Source organism: Marmota flaviventris, chromosome 4 (genome assembly GCF_047511675.1).
Source record: "Marmota flaviventris isolate mMarFla1 chromosome 4, mMarFla1.hap1, whole genome shotgun sequence".
Classification (NCBI taxonomy): Eukaryota; Metazoa; Chordata; class Mammalia; order Rodentia; family Sciuridae; genus Marmota; species Marmota flaviventris.
In genome coordinates, this window is record NC_092501.1 from 125,889,243 (window position 1) to 125,908,508 (window position 19,266).

General features: G+C 35.1%; 1 protein-coding gene across 2 annotated transcripts in view; it reads left to right on the forward strand.

Moving 5' to 3' along the window:
* Positions 1–19,266, forward strand: part of Cog3 (component of oligomeric golgi complex 3) — a 52,805-nt gene that overhangs the window by 28,854 nt on the left and 4,685 nt on the right. The window contains exons 15-20 of one of the 2 annotated variants that reach the window (XM_027928925.3): positions 771–895; positions 3,528–3,617; positions 6,800–6,920; positions 9,316–9,404; positions 9,509–9,643; positions 15,580–15,655. In XM_027928925.3, coding sequence (XP_027784726.2) covers positions 771–895; positions 3,528–3,617; positions 6,800–6,920; positions 9,316–9,404; positions 9,509–9,643; positions 15,580–15,655 — 636 coding nt within the window. The other variant, XM_071611491.1, reaches the window with a different exon arrangement.

Here is a 19,266-nt window from a genome sequence, read left to right on the forward strand (position 1 = left end):
ACTTCCAGCTTTATTTCACTAAACTTATATTTGGGTTACTTTTTTGGCTCTTTATTTTTAAAAAAATATTTTTTAATTGTAGTTGGACACAATACCTTTATTTTGTTTATTTATTTATATGCGGTGCTGAGGATCGAACCCAGGGCCTTGCACGTGCTAGATGAGTGCTCTACTGCAAAGCCACAGCCCCAGCCCTTCGGCTCTTTATTTGAAGGAGAGGTCCTACAGATAGCAAAATCCTTAGCAAAACTGTAGATGCTTAATATTCTTTTATATCTGTTTTAGTATTGTTTTTCTTTAAGAAATTTTATAAAGGAGATCTTATTTTAAATTTTGAGGCCTATGGAAGAGATTTAAAATTATACAGATAGTGCTTACTTAATAATAAAAAAACTTAAAAATTATGAAGTAGGAAGTTGAAAGCACTAACCCACAACACTGCTGACATTTCTCCCTGTCAGATCTGTATCACATACAGATCTAGATCTCGATCTTGTTTTAAAATAGGAATTGTGTTTATTCCATAAGCAATTTGAGTTGGGCATATATATGAAACTGGAATATATGTATATACTCTTGTGTTCTCATTGACTGTGTTAAACCTCACTTAGATTTCTTAGGGCATTCTTGATTAAAGGCTAGAAAAAAATTGACACCATTCCAGTTATTGTTAGCTAACAAGAAGGAGTAGTTTATAGTTTCCACGTAAGTTATTGTAAGACAGACATCCACGTACATGAAATGTGTTTTCTTTTCCATTTGGGTTTTAGGTTCAACAGAATCCCTCAATCCTAGACCACATACCACGATTTCTCCAGCAGATCTTCATGGAATGTGGTATCCTACAGTTCGAAGAACTCTTGTCTGTCTCTCCAAATTATACAGATGCATAGATGTATGTGTGTAAATTCTTTTATCTTTACTGTGAATTTATTTACTCTTTCACTTTGAATATTTTAAAATTTTTATTTTAAGATCTTGATGTATTTTATTTGTTATTCTTAGAATTATAATTTTTAGATATGGAGATTACTTGAAGGTCAATCTAGAGATTCCTAATATGAGTATTCTGTAGGCCCTTAGGATCCACTAAAGGACTTTTATGAAGCCTTGTAAATATGGTTAAATTTTGTATATATGTATTTGTGACTTTTTAAGTAGAAGAACTTCAGCTTTCATTGATTCTTAAAGGTGTCTGAGATCACCAGTAAGTTTAAAAACACTGTTCATTTTGTTCATCTTAGTTTGTAAATGATGAAAAAGAGGTGCAGAAAGTGATATATTCAATATCATGTAGTTATAATCTACATTTAGTATTAAATGCAGTTACTATAATTTAGTTTTGCACTCAATTTGAATTGATATCCTTAACAAATAATTAAGATCACATGTGGTTTTAGCCATAAACTTAGTTATTGCTAAAGTTGGCAGTACTTTTTTTTTAAAGCACCAGTTTAGATTGTGCATTGATTTCCTAGAAGAGAGTTATTTTAATCATACACAGTTGTCATTCCCTGTAACAGCCGATTTGTCTGTATTTGCTATCAGTGGTTTGTTTCTAAGCCAAAATAGTTCATAAAATTTGACCATTTGAAATTCACTTTTTCATTGCTTAATTTGATTGCTGTAAGTCCAACTGCATAAAAAGAGAGAAGTGACTACATACAGTAGTCATGTAGTGAATTGTCCAGGTACCACTGTTTCTTTAGGATGTCTTTCAGAAGGAGTATGCATATGCCCTCATGTGCCAAAGGTATTCTGTACTGCAGAATACTAGGACTGAACAAGGTTGCACAGTATTACATGGGGCATTTGAATCCTACTGCTCTACTTAAACTATATAGTTTGTCAGATCTCTTTTAGAGGGAACTGTGGACATTTGGCATCTCTTCTTTCCCAAACTCCACATTAGGTATATCGAATAATGGCATTAGACTGGAATTTTTAAACTTCCTACAGTTGGAGCCAAGATCCCAAGAGAAATGTGCAGGAGGCTATTCCACACAGAATCTTTTGTTATCACAGACCCCAATGAATGAAGTCTCTGAGCTGCTTAATAGGGTCTGTAGCCCAATAAGAAGTAGGCCTAAGGAAGTTACTCTGCCTGATTTTGTTTTATGCCTTAGGCTTACCTACTTATTTTTTCACTCAGCTCACATCCAAGTCTTAAACTTTCAGTCTTACTGAAAGTGAGGAAAGACATATCCAACACAAACCATATTAAGACTGAGCAGGAGAGGGAGAGGATATTTTCCTAAGCTGCCCATCTTTTAAGTTTCTGGGCAGGTCAGTGACACAGTAGGGGACAGCTCTAATCCTTCCTTCCCATAGTAGCCTCTGTACAGGTTGAAGCAATACAGAGAGAATAACATCAAGTAGGGGGCCAGGACCAGGACTGTGGCTCATAATAAATGTCTTGTACATAACCAACCACAACCATGTCATGTCTTCGGTAGAAAGGAGGCAGGGAGGGCAGCAAGGGAACTGATGGGAATCCTTGTCTGACCAACATGCCACTGCCATTTAATTTAATCCTAATTAGGATTCATACTTCATATTCCATTTTGTAACCTGTTTTTCCCCCCATTTAATTATATTTCCCCCACTTAATTATATGTAACCTGTTTTCCCCCCACTTAATTATAAGAATTTTACCACTTCAGCATTCTTTTTATTTATGCACAGTAGTTTGTAACTTAATTTACTGGTATTTTATTTGTCAATCTCCCATCATTGATCATTGAACATTTCCATTATGTTTATTTATTTGCTGTTTTAAATAATACCATATAATGAATGAATATGAATCTTATTTTATATATATATATATATATATATATATATATATATATATATATATATAATAATGAATGTGTATGAATCTTAAAATGCAGTGCTGACTAATTGCCTGGGATTTGTTTTTAGAAGTAGATGCACTGAAGGTTTGTTTTACAGTTAGTTTCTGAGCTTTTAAAAAGAGACCACTGGTAGCCATGGTGATACACACCTTTAATCTCAGCCACTCTGGAGGCTGAGGCAGGAGGATTTCCCTTGGCAATTTAGCGGGATCCTGTTTCAAAAAGGACTGGGGATGTAGCTCAGTAGTAGAGTGCCCCTGATTTCCATCTCCAGTACAGACAAAACAAACAAACAAAACCACCCCAAATCAAAAAATTAATAATAATAATAATAAAACACTTTATAACATGAGATCATGTTGGAATGAGATCAGTACCCTGCCTGCCTCTTGATCCATGACTTCCCAGCATCTAGCATGGCATTCAAGAAGTGGTAGAACATTTTTATTAAAGATCACATGAGTGCTTCCAGACGTGAGTGCACATTTCAAAACTATATGTTGGTCTAGAAAGGTTGCATGGGAATAGAAAGCTCCAAGAGGAATGGTATCAGTAATAAACAGTAGTGAAGGCAAGCATGCATTTGGTTTGCTGCCCTCAGGACCTAGGATTTTCCTTTTATATGTTTTGTCAAGTGTCACAGGCTGATGTTCTCTTTTATTCCACCAGAGGGCGGTGTTCCAGGGATTATCACAGGAAGCATTGTCTGCCTGCATTCAGTCCTTACTGGGAGCATCAGAGTCTATCAGCAAAAACAAGGTTTGACGAAGTGTTAGGTGAAATTATATTACCTATAATATTTTGCAATATAACATTTATTTATAGGCACAGAAATTTAAAGCTGTTTTGACAATAAGATTTGTTTAATATGATTGAATTTTGAGGCCCTTTGAGAGAAGCTAGTATTTCATTATAGTGCTCAGTAAAGACTGCCCTAAGAGAGTCTAGCTTTGCTAAACCAAAATTGGTACTTAGTTTATCAGTTCTATAGGATAAAGGTTTCTTGCTGATTCCCTGAAATAGCAAGAAACTGTTTTTAAGGATATTAGCAATTTAACTATCACAATGGTGATTTAAATAGTTGAATAGTCTTACCAGGAGGAAGTTAGCCTGTCAATTTTGAGGAAAGGCAATTGTCAACCTTGGGTTGTATGAATAGAAGGAGTTGCCATGACTATGTGGCTTAAGATTTTCAATCAGGATGGGATCTGATGTTGAAAACTGCTGGCTGTGCTTCTTCCATGGCACTGAGATTTTTTTTTTTTTTTTTTTTCCAAGAAGTAGAGCATGTTCAACAGCACTGCTCAGTTTAACTCTTCACTTAAAATACCTGTCACCTTTAGGGAGGGAGCTGTGGGGACTGTTTCCACCCAGAATTTCATTACTGCTTGGAGGGTTTGAACTCTCTGACTTCCAGATTCTACCTTTGTTTGTAATCATTATATTCTAGTCAGAAATGGAGAGTTGAAATTCAAATTTGACAAAGGGACTAGAAGAGGATGGAGAATAAGAATATAGATAGGAAGATTTAAGTTTTAAATAGCACTTGCAAGTCTGACTTCTCACATTTTTTGTAGATGAAATTAAGGAATATATCTAATATTAGGGAAATGGTAAAGTAAATTGGGGCATATTCTATATGGTGGAAATTTATACAGCCATTAAATTTTTAAAAAATGAGACAAGATTTACCTTAAGTATGTTCAGGCAAAAAGAAAGGATACAAATTAGATATATAGTCTAATTAGATAATGAAAAATGTATTAAAATAAATATGTGATAGTAAAAACATTTGTGTGACTATGGGTGCTTTTTGCCCCTATTTCCTACACATTTCTTTAGGAGCATATGTGTGTTAGATCACCAGAAGGAAAAGAATGGTCTAATTAAGAAAAAGTTTATGTGCTGATATCTCTTGTATCATTGTCTTCTCTATTAAGCTTTTGATCATTCATCCTTCTGTCTTCATTATCTGTAGGCCATGCTCTTTTATTTAATTCTGTTTCCTACATATTATAAGAGGTTTAGGTATGTGTGAGGAAGCCCTAAATTTGGTAAGCATTAGCTTACTTATTTTCATTGCTGAGTTTGTGTACTATTGCCTTTTAGTTTTTGGTTAAAAAAAAAAAAAATGAAATGGCTTGATGTGCTAGAAAGATTTTCTTTTTTTTTTAAATGTTTATTTTTTAGTTTTAGGTAGACACAATATCTTTATTTTATTTTTATGTGGTGCTGAGGATCAAACCCAGTGCCTCACGCATGCCAGGTGAGCGTTGCTACCACTTGAGCCACATCTGGAGCCCCCTAGAAAGATTTTCTAGTTTTTTTTTTTTTTCTTTTCATTAGTTGCTGAAAACATTACAATGATCTTGACATATCATATATCATACATTTGATTCAAATGGGGTATGAATTCTTATTTTTCTCACATGTACAGATTGTAGGATCACATTGGTTATACAGCCACGTTTATACATACTGCCATACTAGTGTCTGTTGTATTCTGCTGCCCTTCCTGTCCCCTTCGTATGCCCCCCTCCCTTCCCCTCCCATCACCTCTCTCTACCGCATCTACTGTAACACATTTCTCTTTTTTTTTCTTCCCCCTTACACCATCTTATATGTAATTTTGTATAACAACGAGGGTCTTAGATTTTCTAGTTTTTAAGGCAGGAAATAATTATTACATTCTTAAGTTGATCACCTAGTCTGTTAGTAAATTCACATGATACTATTTATTAGGTTACAATAACTTTAGTAAAACAGAGATTTATTTGATACTATTTTTGCTCTCAAGTCTTAGTTCTTTTAAAAGTATCTTAAAGTGTAACATTTATACTTATTTGATGCCCTGTGTTCAGAATGCAAAGTGAGTTTTCATTGCATAAGTCAAACTTAGAAGCTTATTAGAAGTAGGGAGGGAGATATTAATGGGGTGTCACTTTATTTAATAATCCCTTTGAATTTATAATGCTTTACTGAAGGATAACTTTTTCTAATGTAAAATATTTCATTTGAAGTATTTTTGAGATAAGATTTTGCCTTGAAAGGCAGCAAGAAAGTGCACATTTGGTCTTGCTTTTATTAAGATACAGACTCTTGAAAATAAGAGCTGTGGTTATTTATTTTTTAGAATTGGGTGAACTTTGAGAACTCAGTTGCAACACAGGGTTCTTAGAGATAGGTTCTGACAGGGTGAAAGGGCATATGGAACTCCCAAGGGTGTAGGTAGTTAGTACTCTCTTGGTGGCAGGATAATCCAAAATGGTGACCCCCAAGCCATCTTACATTTAGAGATTCCTTTTGTACTTTTGTAAAAAAGTATCGAGTATGTCTGATGTTCTGGATATTGAAATTGCTTTGATCAAACAATGAAAGCTATCTTCCTGAAGAGAAAGAACTAGAAGACCAAGAGAGGGCAGAATCATGCTCATACTTAGAATTCCTATGTACCTCCTGCTCTGTGCTAGTGTTGGATAGCATCATCTTTTCTACCTCTGCACCATATGAAAATAGATTTGACTTCTCTTTCTACATTTGGTGTTTATTGTCTTTTGTCTAATTTACTTTCTTGGATTTCCTAAGTAGAGCAAGTGGTATTAAGAGTTTGAAGCAAGGGCTGGGGTTGTAGCTCCGTGGTAGAGTGCTTGCCTAGCATGTGTGAGACACTGGGTTCAATTCTCAGCACCACATATAAATAAGTAAAATAAAGATCCATTGACAACTGAACAACATTTTTTTAAAAAAAGAGTTTGAAGCAAGATTTTTCTATGTAATTCTAACATGGGTAACATGGGAAGAGCTCATTGCACACTAGAAGCATATTAGTGCCATAAGGCTATAAAATTAGGTAGATTAGTATTGATTAATAACATGTGTCTTATATGCTCCTATTTTGATTTAATCTGTGATAATATTAATTTTTCTGTTTTACAATTTAGACTCAGATTGATGGACAGCTTTTCTTAATTAAGCACCTTTTGATTCTTCGAGAACAAATTGCTCCATTTCACACTGAATTCACCATTAAGGAAATTTCCCTGGACCTCAAGAAAACTAGAGGTACTTTGTTGTCCTGGCTGGCACACCTGGGTGTGTTTGAACCTGTCCAGATGTGTCAGCACAGGTTATAGGTTTATTTTATGTTCATCTGCAATGTTTTTGCATGCTTTGCTTGCTAAGTGTGTATCTTGTTTTCACTAAGCTGAGCTATCAATATCCTAATTACTCTAACTTGCTGTATTTTCTTTAAGAGAGTTTTATATGAGCATTTCAATTTGTGATGTACTATTACCGTCTTAGACTCTGCCACATATTACTTACAACCAGTTACAAAATGAAAAATCAGTATAATAGCTACTTAGTAAATAGTACCTGATAGCTAATTGGTATGTTTTAAACCTGGAGTTGAGTTTGTCAGTTTGTGAAAATTCAGGAAATCAGAGTAAAAATGGGAGGAGTACTTGTTTAAGAGTCTGAGAGTTGATTTTCTTTTTTTCCTGTTCATCATTTCCTAGCTCTTGTGTGATCTTGGATGGGTGTTTTGTCTTCCCTGCCCGACCTTCCTTCTAGGTAAAACGAGCGTAATGAACTCGTTATGATTCTCTAACTGGGTTGTCAAGATCATTAAGAATGAAAATATGTTAAGGTGTTTTCTATGTTTTGGGTACTAAAGTGAGCTTATGTAGTATTTTTAAATCTGCTGGTTGATAAGTAATCATGTAGATATGAGGTCTTGGAATTGGTAAAAAATATTGACTCATCGTGGGAAAGATGATTCATCCATCCTGATGATTTGTCTATGAATTAATGAGAGATGACTTTTAAAAGATTAGCTACTTTCCAAGCTGTTGGTCTTCAGCAATTAAGGATATACCATAAACATCACTCATTTCTTTTAATTACTTACAAATTTTTTGTAAACTTTATCTTTTCTTAATCTTTTCTAAAAGGTTTATGCTTTTATGCCTTAAGCAGTCTGCTTATATAATGAATTAACTGTCTTTCTAATGTATGGGGGCAATTGAGAAAGTAGTCACTGAAGTTATTTTCTGTGTTCTGTGATTCAGAGCAACCCCAAATACAGAAATTCCAAATATAGCAGGATTTTAGTTCCTTAATTACTGTGCTTGTCTGGTTTAACTCAGCTGAGATCCACTGTGGCTCCTGCAGAGTCATATTAAAACATTTGCTTCTTTTCCCCTAATTTCTCACCTGTCCACCACAGAGAATACTTTTTTGGTTTATAAAGCTTGTGTGTATCATTTTTTTTTTTTTTTTTTAGGAACCAGATTTTCTGGCTTTTGCCTTTACATAATGCATAATTTTCAAATGGCATTTTCTTTGAGGCTCTTACCTCCCAATTCTCCAGGTGATTTCCTTCTTTTCTTTCAGTGTGAGGTATGGGAATGGTGCTCTTGTCTTGAAGAATTCCTGGCTGCTGATGTCTGTAATGAGATAGACAAGAGGTTAATTTACTTTATTTTTATTTTTTTCTAATTCTTCTTCTTATTATTTTTTTAGTTTTTGTTGATAGTCTAGTTTCACTGAGGTGTGAGAAGATGAAACATCCTAAGATTTTGACAAAATTTGGTTTAAAGAATGTTTTTCCCCATGTATTGTGAAGCTTATGTAACCCTACCAGATGGTGATTTGATTCTATTTATTGCAAACAGAATCTTTCAGGTATCCTACAAAAAGATAGCAGACACAAAGAGTCACTCACGTTTTTCTGTGAAGCCTGAATCTGATAGAGAGAGGTTCTTTTTCATTAAGACCAGGGTCAAGGCAGTATTTATTGTGGCATGTGCTTGCAAAACCAGGGTTGGAAGCATTTCATGCTTTGCTTTCTCTAGTCGGGCAAAGCAAAGAAATGGCCTTTTTTTTTCTGTCACTTAATTTAATTGCTATCTTTACTTTTAAGCCTCTAACCTCTCACAACTAATGTTATATCTTATTGCATTTGAACATCAATGAGACCTCAGTTGGTACTTTGTGTAGAGTCTAGTTAGTCTGGAGGTTAAGGGGTAAATATGTCCTCTTGGTGTTTTCTTTCTGGCTGACACATTGTTTTATTCACACTCCTTCAAGTGAATAAATTTCTGTGCCAGTCAGGATCTTAACAAATCTGGGTAAGTATGTGAATGTTTTTTAAAAACCATTTAACATCCCAAAAATAAAGAAGTGAAATTTTATGATATCAAGTATAATTTATCATTTTTCTTTTTTTCTGTAAATGGCAAATTAAAATTAATAGTCATTTTGCAATTCAACTTCTAGAAAATAACTGTGTGGGTACTGTGGCCATATTTGACGTTCATCTCACCCTTAGTCATTTGTGGAGGTGGGTTGGTGAAGATGAATGCCTTGTGGCTTCATGGTAGTAAAGAACTGATGTTACACAGAGCTTCTCTGTTGAAACTGACATGTTTACTGGATGAGAAATTTTGTTTCACAGATGCAGCATTTAAAATCCTGAACCCTATGACTGTTCCAAGATTTTTTAGGCTGAATAGCAACAATGCCTTGATAGAGTTCTTATTGGAGGTGAGAAGAGTCTGTTTCATTGGTGGTGGGATAAATGACATTCTTTATGTGTCTGGTAATTTCGGCACATAAAAACAGGAGGAAATTGTCATCTTCTTTTTAAGGGTACTCCTGAGATAAGAGAACATTATCTTGACTCTAAAAAAGATGTAGACCGGCATCTGAAATCGGCCTGTGAGCAGTTTATTCAGCAGCAGACCAAGCTGTTTGTAGAGCAGCTGGAGGAGTTCATGACAAAGGTAGAGACGGGGTGCCTGCTTGGTAAAGTCATTTTGCATTCTTCCCTGGCTTTGCTTTTGAATTACCCTCTTGTGAAAACTCTTGCAGAAGGAGATGATAGTCTAAGTCTCAGTAATTAGGAAATCATTCTGTTTCCTATTACAAGAGCTTTGCTATGTGGACTTTTAGATATGCTTGAGAGTTTTTGTTTTGAAGAGGAAGATAGCAAATGCTGCATAGCTGTTGTTGCATTGAGTGATCTGCATGTGGGCCACCGCTCGCAGTCTCCTGGATGCTCACTTCTTCCTACACCTGCATGGCAACAACTGCAGATCTTCTATTACTTAAAATGGAGGGTTTATTTTTCTTCTTGCTTTGCCTTGTTATTTGCCCCTTTCATTTTTGCATGCATAATTGAGAATTGAAGATTTTCTATCACTACATTGTAAACTGTCATATAAGTGGATTTAATATACATATATATGACAGGCTGACTCTTTCTCTGTCTCCTAAGCGAAAATCTGTCGATTGGCAAAGAGCAGAGCAGATCATGGTCATTCTAACATTTTTGTTCAACCTAATTATTTTTTAAAAAGTGTCATCACTGAGGTCTTAAAGATGTTAAAAAAGTCTTAAAATTAACCTTTGTTTATTAAATCTCTAGTGTCTACCCCAGACTTGTATTAAAGGACTTCATAAAAAGAATAAAAACATGGTGGCATTTTCTTCAAGTTGAGGTAGTCTTAACTGGTTAGGCAAGATGTATCTATAAAATAATCAATAAATAGCTATGCATATTGTTGTTTAGTAACTTGTTGGTGGGTTATCAACTCTAATATGCCTGAGGCCTAGATAGACAGAAGATATAAATTAAGCCTGGCATGGTGGTGCATGTTTGTAATCCCAACGACTTGGGAGGCTAAGGCAGGAGGATTTTAGGTTCAAAGCCAGCCTCAGCATCTTAGTGAGGCCCTAAGCAACTGACCTGCCACTGCTGTGGCTCAGGCTCAGGATGTAAGGTTAGGGGGCTCCTGCAGTTGAAAAAAGATGAGAAGGTACTATTGGGATGATTGGGATGGTTGACTTTCTTTATTTAGAGACAGCAACAGAACCCAACCAGTCCCATTTAACCCTCAGCCAGTTCATTTAGCCCCCAGCCACTTCTATAAGCCTTTTTTTTTTTATATGCAGGCCAGACAAAGAAGTCACATTACTAACAGGTTACATAAGTGGGCGCATGCTCACAAGCAAATGCTTCTGACCTTGAGTAAGTGTGCTGAATCTGGGTGTTTCTGACCTTGGCTTCATACTAAAATCATAGCCCCAATCCCATCCCCAAGCCTCAGCAAGAGAGCCTAACTACAGCCATTTTGGGCCTGCCCTACAGTAATTTATTGAGACCCTGTTTCAAAAAGGGCTGAGGGAATGGCTCAGTGGTTAAGCAACTCTGGCTTCAATCCCTAGTACCAAAAAAAAAAAAAAAAAAAAGAAGATTTAAGTTAAAAATAATAAAAAGAACAAAAAGCAAATGCAGAAATGATAAAATAATCACTTTTTAAATACTTATTGTATTAATGGATTTTAGTCATTAATATGAAGTATTTAGAATATTTGTGTATTTTTTTCCTACCACAAAACAAAGAAGGGTGGTAGAAATATTCTGTACCAAATTTTGATTTTAAAAAAGGGAGATTGTACAAGAGTTGACAGTTTATAGTTTACAGAAAAGTTATCATTTTTACTGAAATTATTCTCAAGGAAAATTGGCTTATAAACTGTAATGTGTATTTCTGAGAGTACATTCACATTAGTACTGATAGGAAATATTGTAGACAAACATTATACAATAATAGCAGTCAAATGAATCTTCTGAAATCTGTGAGTTGATTATAATGAAATCTAGGATTAAATGCTTGTTCTAGATTAGTTTTTCTAGAAAGCAAGAGAGTCAAAATTTATTAATAAAGTTGTCCAAGTTGGCTTTAGTACAAGCTTGATAAATCTGGTCTAACAGGACAGTTGTATATTTTGGAAGACTCTGGACTAAGAGCATTTAAAAAGGAAATGGAGAGGTTTTTTTTTTCTTTGCTTTTTTTTTTTTAAATTTTTTTAGTTGTAGACGGACACAATACCTTTATTTTATTTGTTTATTTTTATGTGGTGCGGGGGATCGAACCCAGTGCCTCACGCATGCTAGGCAAGTGCTCTACTACTAAGCCACAGCCCTGGCCCTGAAATGGATGTCGTTATAGAAAAAAAATCTTCCAAGTCTGAATTATATAATAGTTTACCATGGACATGTTGTATATACATAAAGGCAATTCCCTGGACAGCTAACTGTTCATATACCTCCTCCCCAACTCCCTTTCTTTCTCTAGTGTTGGGATGCTCTACCACTGAATTACACCCTGAGTCCTTTTTATTTTTTATTTTGAGACGGTCTCACCATGTTTCCTGGCTTCGAACTTGCTATCTTTCTGCCTCAGCCTCTGGCTTATGGACCTCTTTTTATATCCCCTTCGCTATGGGGAAAGAAGGGAAAGGCTTGTGTCTTATCATCACGGAGAGCCCAATGTCACATCATGTGTCAGTTGACTGTGCCATTGCTCAGATCAGACACAGTTGCCTCTGTCCTTTGCTGCTGCTTGTTGAGTTTCTAGACCTAGTATTTAGTAGACACCACAGCCTGGTAGAGGACTGAGCATCCTTTTTCTATTGTCTTATTCCAAATTCAGGTTCCTTCCAGTCCTGCTGGCATAGAGTCAGTCAGAGACAGGGAGATACGCAGGCAGGCAGGCAGGCAGACACAAACACTGGAGTTCACACTGACATATGTGATCATTTAAGACATTATGTTTTAGAATTTGTTGACCCAGCATTTTTATTTTTTTATCTGGTGACTGTTTCTAGCATTCTGAGTAGTAGAGGAGAAAAAAGATTTTAGAACTTCAAAATGCTTTTCTCTAAAGGTATGCCTCAGCATTATCACCTGCAGGTTCAGAACCTCAGGCTTTTTTATTTAGTTAGTATTTTATAAGGCAACCGTGCTTGTACCTTGATAAATGATTATAATATCCATAGGTATAGAAAAGAGACAGGACTTCATTTTTCATTTAAATGTAAATTTGTAGGTCTCAGTACTTACCATTTTAGATGTAAGCCTTATCAACAAAGGTCCTCAGCTTGTTTATATATATATGGGTTGGCACAATGAAACTGTGTTTGTGTGTAGAGAACATTCTTTGTATGTCAAAGACTTTTTAACCTAAAAACTCAATGTATGATTCTGATGCCCTTTTATCTGCTGTAGATTGGCCTTTTTGTTTTTATATGGCTCTCTCTAGGCTCTCCTGTTGAGATGCTTCATTTTCCTTAGTTCTACCCACAAACCCTGGCTTCCCAAGGGAAGCCATCTTCATTTCATAGACTAAGAAACTGATGTCTCACAGAGTGGCTGAGTGTTCATGAGATAACTTTTCTATGTCTTTTTCATCTGCTGCTTTCCTGATTTTTGGTGTAATTATTGTTTTTCTTGAGAAAAATAAAATGAGTACAAGAAGAACATACACGTGCTCATTTCTTATTTCCTGTCCTTGGAAAAATAGCCTTTTCTCTAAGTATTTGAATGGCCTAAAAAAAAAAAAAAAAAAAAAAAAAAAATATATATATATATATATATATATTTTCTGAGTGTTGGGGATAGAGGTACATGTGAAAATATTTAAGTCAGATTATTATTTTTTTCAAATTTTAAAAACTGTTGATGCATTTTTACTATTTAGAATTCTATGGTACTGGATATTGCTTGAAACTCTTAAATGGGACTTGGGATGGTGGTAGGTGTAGCGAAAAGAGCTAAAAACTTGAAGTTGAGAAGGTGGGGTCCCAGGCCCTCTTCTCTACTTGCTGAATGAAACTGTTAGTAGGTTTGTTCCTCTGAGACTTAGTTTTCTAACCTCTATCAGGATGACTGTAGAATCCGTCCTATTGTCTTACAATTACTGCAAGGACCAAATAATATCATGTGTAAAGGCACTTTGTAATTGTAAAGTGCTGTGGAAATGTTATTTTAAAGTAAAGTAGACAAAGTTGAGGTAAAGATTTTACATTAGCCAAAAGTCTAAATTAAGGCATTTTAAAGGAAGTATAATTTTAGGTTTATAGCTAAGCTATAAGTATTTCTGGTGGGACCAGTTTATGCTAAAAACCCAGGCTTGTATGTAAAAAATACCACTTTTTCCCAAGCAGTTTAATAAGCAAGTTTATTCTTAATATTCCTTTTGAAGTGTTATTAATTTCCTCTGTAACCCTATAAATTTTTCTTGATGTAGTGCATGTAATAGAATTTGATCTATAAATTTAATTCCTGCTCTCAAGGAGTTATAACCTAGTGGGAAATCAAGATAGGAAGATATCTGAACATTAAAATGTATATGGCAATGTCAGCATGAGACAGTGGGTCTTTGTTCATCTCTGGGGTTTTAAAAAAGATGAGAATTATTGGGGAGAACATTTTTTATTCCCCTGAGTACCAGACATTTTTTTCCTTTTCCTGTTCCTTCTCTGGGTTTCTTTCTCAGGAGACATGAACTCTACATACCCAGGAAAACTTTTGAAGGGAATACTCCTTGAGGTGTGATTTAAAGATAAGTAAATTATCTGGATAGTAAACACAAAATGAATGTACAAATCTGTATTTGTTTTTAAAACAAACTTCCTAAATATATATCATCTTGAAATTGGTTAAATTTTGGGACAATCAGTGGAATAGTAGGCAGCCATTACAATTAAAACTGTCAGACCCAGAAAAATGTCCAGAATATAGATTTAAGTGGGAAAAAAATACATTCTAATTTTTATAAATGTATAAACATGAATATATACTTTTAAATTGGAATGTATTCCCAAAATAATGTACATTGAAGTGTGGATTTTGTTTCTTTTAGCATTGTCTAAGTAAACTGTAATCTTCTGTGAAATGTGTCTTTTAAAAACAAATCGCACAATGAAAAAATAAAGACATGGAGAAGAATTGAGAGGAGGAAAGAGCGAGTTCACGCACATGGGCAGCACAGAAACCAGCAGTGAAGAAGGCTGGAGAGATCAGCTTTAACCTTATGCCTGTCTCTTCCCTCCTATTTGTTTGCCCCTTTTCAAGAGAAGCTAGAGTCTGTGCTAAGGTTTTTCTAATGAGACTTTCCAGTGGGGCCAAGGCTTTGGCAGTACATGACTGTCCATTAAAACAAACAAACAAACAAAAAATGTTTTATGCAATTTCTGTCTCTCATCCTGTGTAGCCACCCATTTTCCCATCACAGTGTGTGATGACTCTTGACACAACAGTCTTGTCCAAGCAGCTAAATACACTTTTTTACATTCACTTTTCTATATTGTTGCTACGAAATGGAAAGAGATGACTAGAAGATGGGCTCCCAAGTCTGTATTTTTAGCTTTTATAGTCAAGTGTGCCTTTTGATGGTATTGAAAAATCCTATTTTTTTAAATGACATTCTCTCTGCCTATGATATAGTAAGAAATAGATCCTCTTGGTATATAAAGGAGATTTTTGTCCAGCTGGGATGACATTTCTAATAAAATACAATAATAATTTAATATTAACAGTCCATTTTAGAGAGATCTGTTTTGTGTTTACATTTCTCTAGGGTTTCAATTTTATCTTCCTATCCTGAAATGTCTTAGGCAGAATGCCATATATGATTTTGGTGTTTTTTTTTTTTTGCAAGCTAACATATGCCTTGAAATAAAAAAAAAGTTTTGCTGAAAAATTGTATAAGCTCTAAAGGAATATGAGATGTGGTGCAATTTTGTTGCAGTTGCACATTTGATTATCAGTATGCTTTAGTAGGTTTAAATGGTGTTTTGTATCCTTTGAGAGTGGCACCAGTTTAATTTGTCACCTGTGAAATGAAGCTTTTCTTCTTGTCTCCTCCACTAGGTTTCAGCATTAAAAACAATGGCCAGTCAGGGAGGTCCCAAGTATACCCTCTCACAGCAGCCTTGGGCACAACCAGGTAATCAGATTTTACTATTTTGGATTTCTTTTTTAAGATATTATTAATTTGCATTTATGTAGTCCTTGCAGGGACAGCTTGGATTTGTTTCTTATTCACTTTGGGGTTCTACATCTGAGTTAATCTAGATTCAGTTTGGAGCAAACAGATCTTAATTGGCCAGCACTGTTGGTATTTCAATAAGCATTCCAAGGAAGGAAGAATTAAAAATAAACTTACCTAGTTAAAAGTAAAATCTGGTATGGATGGAAACATTTTGAGTCTGCTGATTTCTGTACTCTTGCCATTCATTTGTTTATAGCTTTCTGAAAATACTGTATTTGACACAGTCAAATTGTGGAGAGAAAAACACCCGTTTTCAAGTATATGAAGAAATATTGGGCCACTATTTTGTTACACATTTTCTCTAAGTTCTATTCTTTGTTGATATTTTGGAGTGTTTGTAAAAAGAATCATAAAAATTGAGGTATCAGTGGGAGTTGGCAGGCAATATCATTGCCTGATTCATAGATATATTTGAGATGTTTCCAATTTTACACTTCCCTGAATGTAAATTTTTGTGTGTATGTGTGTGCTAGAGGTTTTGTTTTGGGAGAGACTTTTTTTGTTTATTATGATTAACTTTTATTAATTGTACATATCAATAAGTTTCACTGTGACATTTCCATACATGCATATATCATGCTTTGATTATATCTATCCTCCCGGCTCCTCTCTCCCCTCTCTCTTCTACTTGCCCTGTCCCCTTCCCTTTGCTTTTTTTTTTTTAATTTCCCCCTTTGGTACCAGGGATTGAACTCAGGGGTACTCAACTACCAGGCCACATCCCCAGCCCTATTTTGTATTTTATAGAGACAGAGTCTCACTGAATTGCTAAGCACCTCGCCATTGCTTAGGTTGGCTTTGAACTCTCAATCCTTCTGTCTCAGCTCTCCGAGCTGCTGGGATTACAGGTGTGCACCACCGTGCCCAGCTTCCCAGTGTACCATTAAGCTATACCCAGAGTCTAATGGGAGGGTTCTTTACTTTTATATGTTAGACATTTAAAACTGAGCCTAAATTTGTGGATTGTTCTGGTACATTTTGTGACATTTTAAGTTGCTATTAAACCAGAATAAATAATTTTGTTAAGCATATTTCTGGCTCCCCTGACCCATATTTTGAAAATGAAAAGAACAAAATGGTGAAAGAACAGTTTTAATTATGTGTAAGCAGTGCCCAAGTTGGAAAGTAGCTCTTTGCTTGTAGTGAGAGTTCCAAAAAGTAGTTCCAAAGAGTAGGCTTTGCACCCATAAAAATTAGCTGTCTGCAGGTACCTAATCTGGAATCAACTTTTTAATATGATTGCTTTTCCTATTGAAAGGATGTTGTGTTGACAGGTATTCATTTCCTTTGAGAAAAAGGATTGAAACTCTTGTAAGCCTACAGATTTTTCAGTTATTATGAACCCCTCAGGTTAATCTGAAGTTGGGCCAAGAAATTAAGAATAGCTATGTATTTCTTATGAAGATGTGTAAATATTATCTTTGAAAGGATGACAGAATTGTATTTCAAATGTTCCTCATGTACATTTTGAGGATGTCAATACAGGTTTGCAATGATTTGTTTTATTGCAAATACCTTTTTGTATATTTTAATGGAAACTGTGAATATTCTGTCTTCATTATTTTAAACATTTGGATTGTGCATGAGAGTGAAATCTTAAACATCTTTTAAAAGCAGAGCACACTTGTTGGAGTAGTACACTTTGTCAAAAGAAAATCAGATTTTTTTTTTTACCAATAGTGTTGGGAATTCTGATCATAGGCTGCCTTTTTGTCAACCACCTATTCCTCATAGTCAGGAAGCAGACTTCCTAGTTCCCAACTCAAGGCAACTCTCATGATCTCTGGATGAATTGGAGCCTTTGGCTTAAGGTTTCAGCCACTCATAGGGCTTATTTAGAAATAGGAGTTGATTTGTATTTTGAATGTTTATGTAAATGAAACCTCTTGGATGTAATAAATTTTTCTTAAAATAGATAAAAACAGCAAATAGGCACAGACATATTTAGTACACTAAGCCCAGGGATTTGATGTTTAATTAACATATTATTCTTTCCCTTTTGGAAAGATCCTTTCTCTCAAAATAGTGGTTGTCATTTTCTCAAGCAGAATTCTAATAGAATTCAGTGTTAGATGTAATGGACCCTTAAGCATTACTAGAATTATCAGTAAGCAGCAGTTTCCCCGATAAAAGGAAAAGGACAGATTGAAATGGGTTTGCTGTTTTGTCACATAACTCATTTGGTTTCTTTCTTAGTGAGGAGATCTTAGTGTATATAGAGATGACAGTTCAGTTTGTCTTGTGTATCTTCTGCCCATTTAGCCACAGTGGAGGGTGGAGTTGGATTTTCATGATCTGTAATGCATGACATCCACACTTCAGTGTCAAAGAGATTTATGGGCCTGTTGGGGTGGGAGCATCAAGAACAGTCCAGGAGCAATCTCTTCTGCCCCAGAAACCCAGGGTGACTGGTTTATGTAGACTGTCAGGTTCTTGGATCAAGTCGTAATGAAGGAACTCATAGGAGAGAATGCTGTTTTGTTAATTGATTCTAGACAATTAAAGGATACTATATTCACTAGTCTGCACAGCTACTTTATGCTTATCAAGGGCTCTGAAAACTCATTTAGTGATCTCTGAAGTGTGTTTGTTAACACACAGAGCCAGAACCCACGAAGGAAGTGTCTTGAAGAGCTTTCAATGAAAAAATAAACAATTCTGGACTCTTTCTTCTTAAGAGCCAATGCACTTTCTTACCTTGTCTTATCACAACCCTCCTCAATTTAAAAAAGTGTTTTCGGATGGTCTAAAAATTTTCAAGGTGTATAAAATAAAAAATAACTCTCTTTTCCACTTGCATACTAGTGCTGCTCTCAAAGGTAGTTTCTTTCCCAGCATTGTGTATACTAGCACATATGGACTTAGAAAATGTTATCCAAATGAGATTGTACTATACCTCTTACTTTTTCACTTACTGTGTGTCTTATAGCCCTTCCTGTACCAGCATATCCTTCTGTGTCCACTGTATTTAATGGATACACGGAATGCATCAGTATAGCATGATAGCTTTAGAAATTTATTAATTGATATTTAATTATTTTCAGTTTTTCTATATATTATTTGACAAATATCCCTATACACACATCTTTTTATTTTGTGAGTATGTAAATAGTATAAATTTTTAGCAGTGAAAATCAGTGAAAGAGTATGTGTATTTTCAGTTTTGCTAGAAATTGCCTAGTGTCCCTCCAGAGAGATTGGACACTCATCAGCAACTGATGAAGATACAGATGTCCTTCCATATTGATTGGGGATTGGTTCCAGGATTCCCCCACCACAGATTTCAGAATCCAAGATGTTTAAGTCTGTCACATAAAATGGGTTATTTGCAAAAACCCTGTGACTGTCCTTCTGTATACTTTAAGTCATCTCTAAATTACTTATAGTGCCTAATACAACATGAATGCTATATAAATCGTTGTTATATGATGTTGTTTAGGGAATAATGAAAAATATCTGTACATATGCAGTTTTTTTCTGAATACTTTTGATCTGTAGTTGGTTGA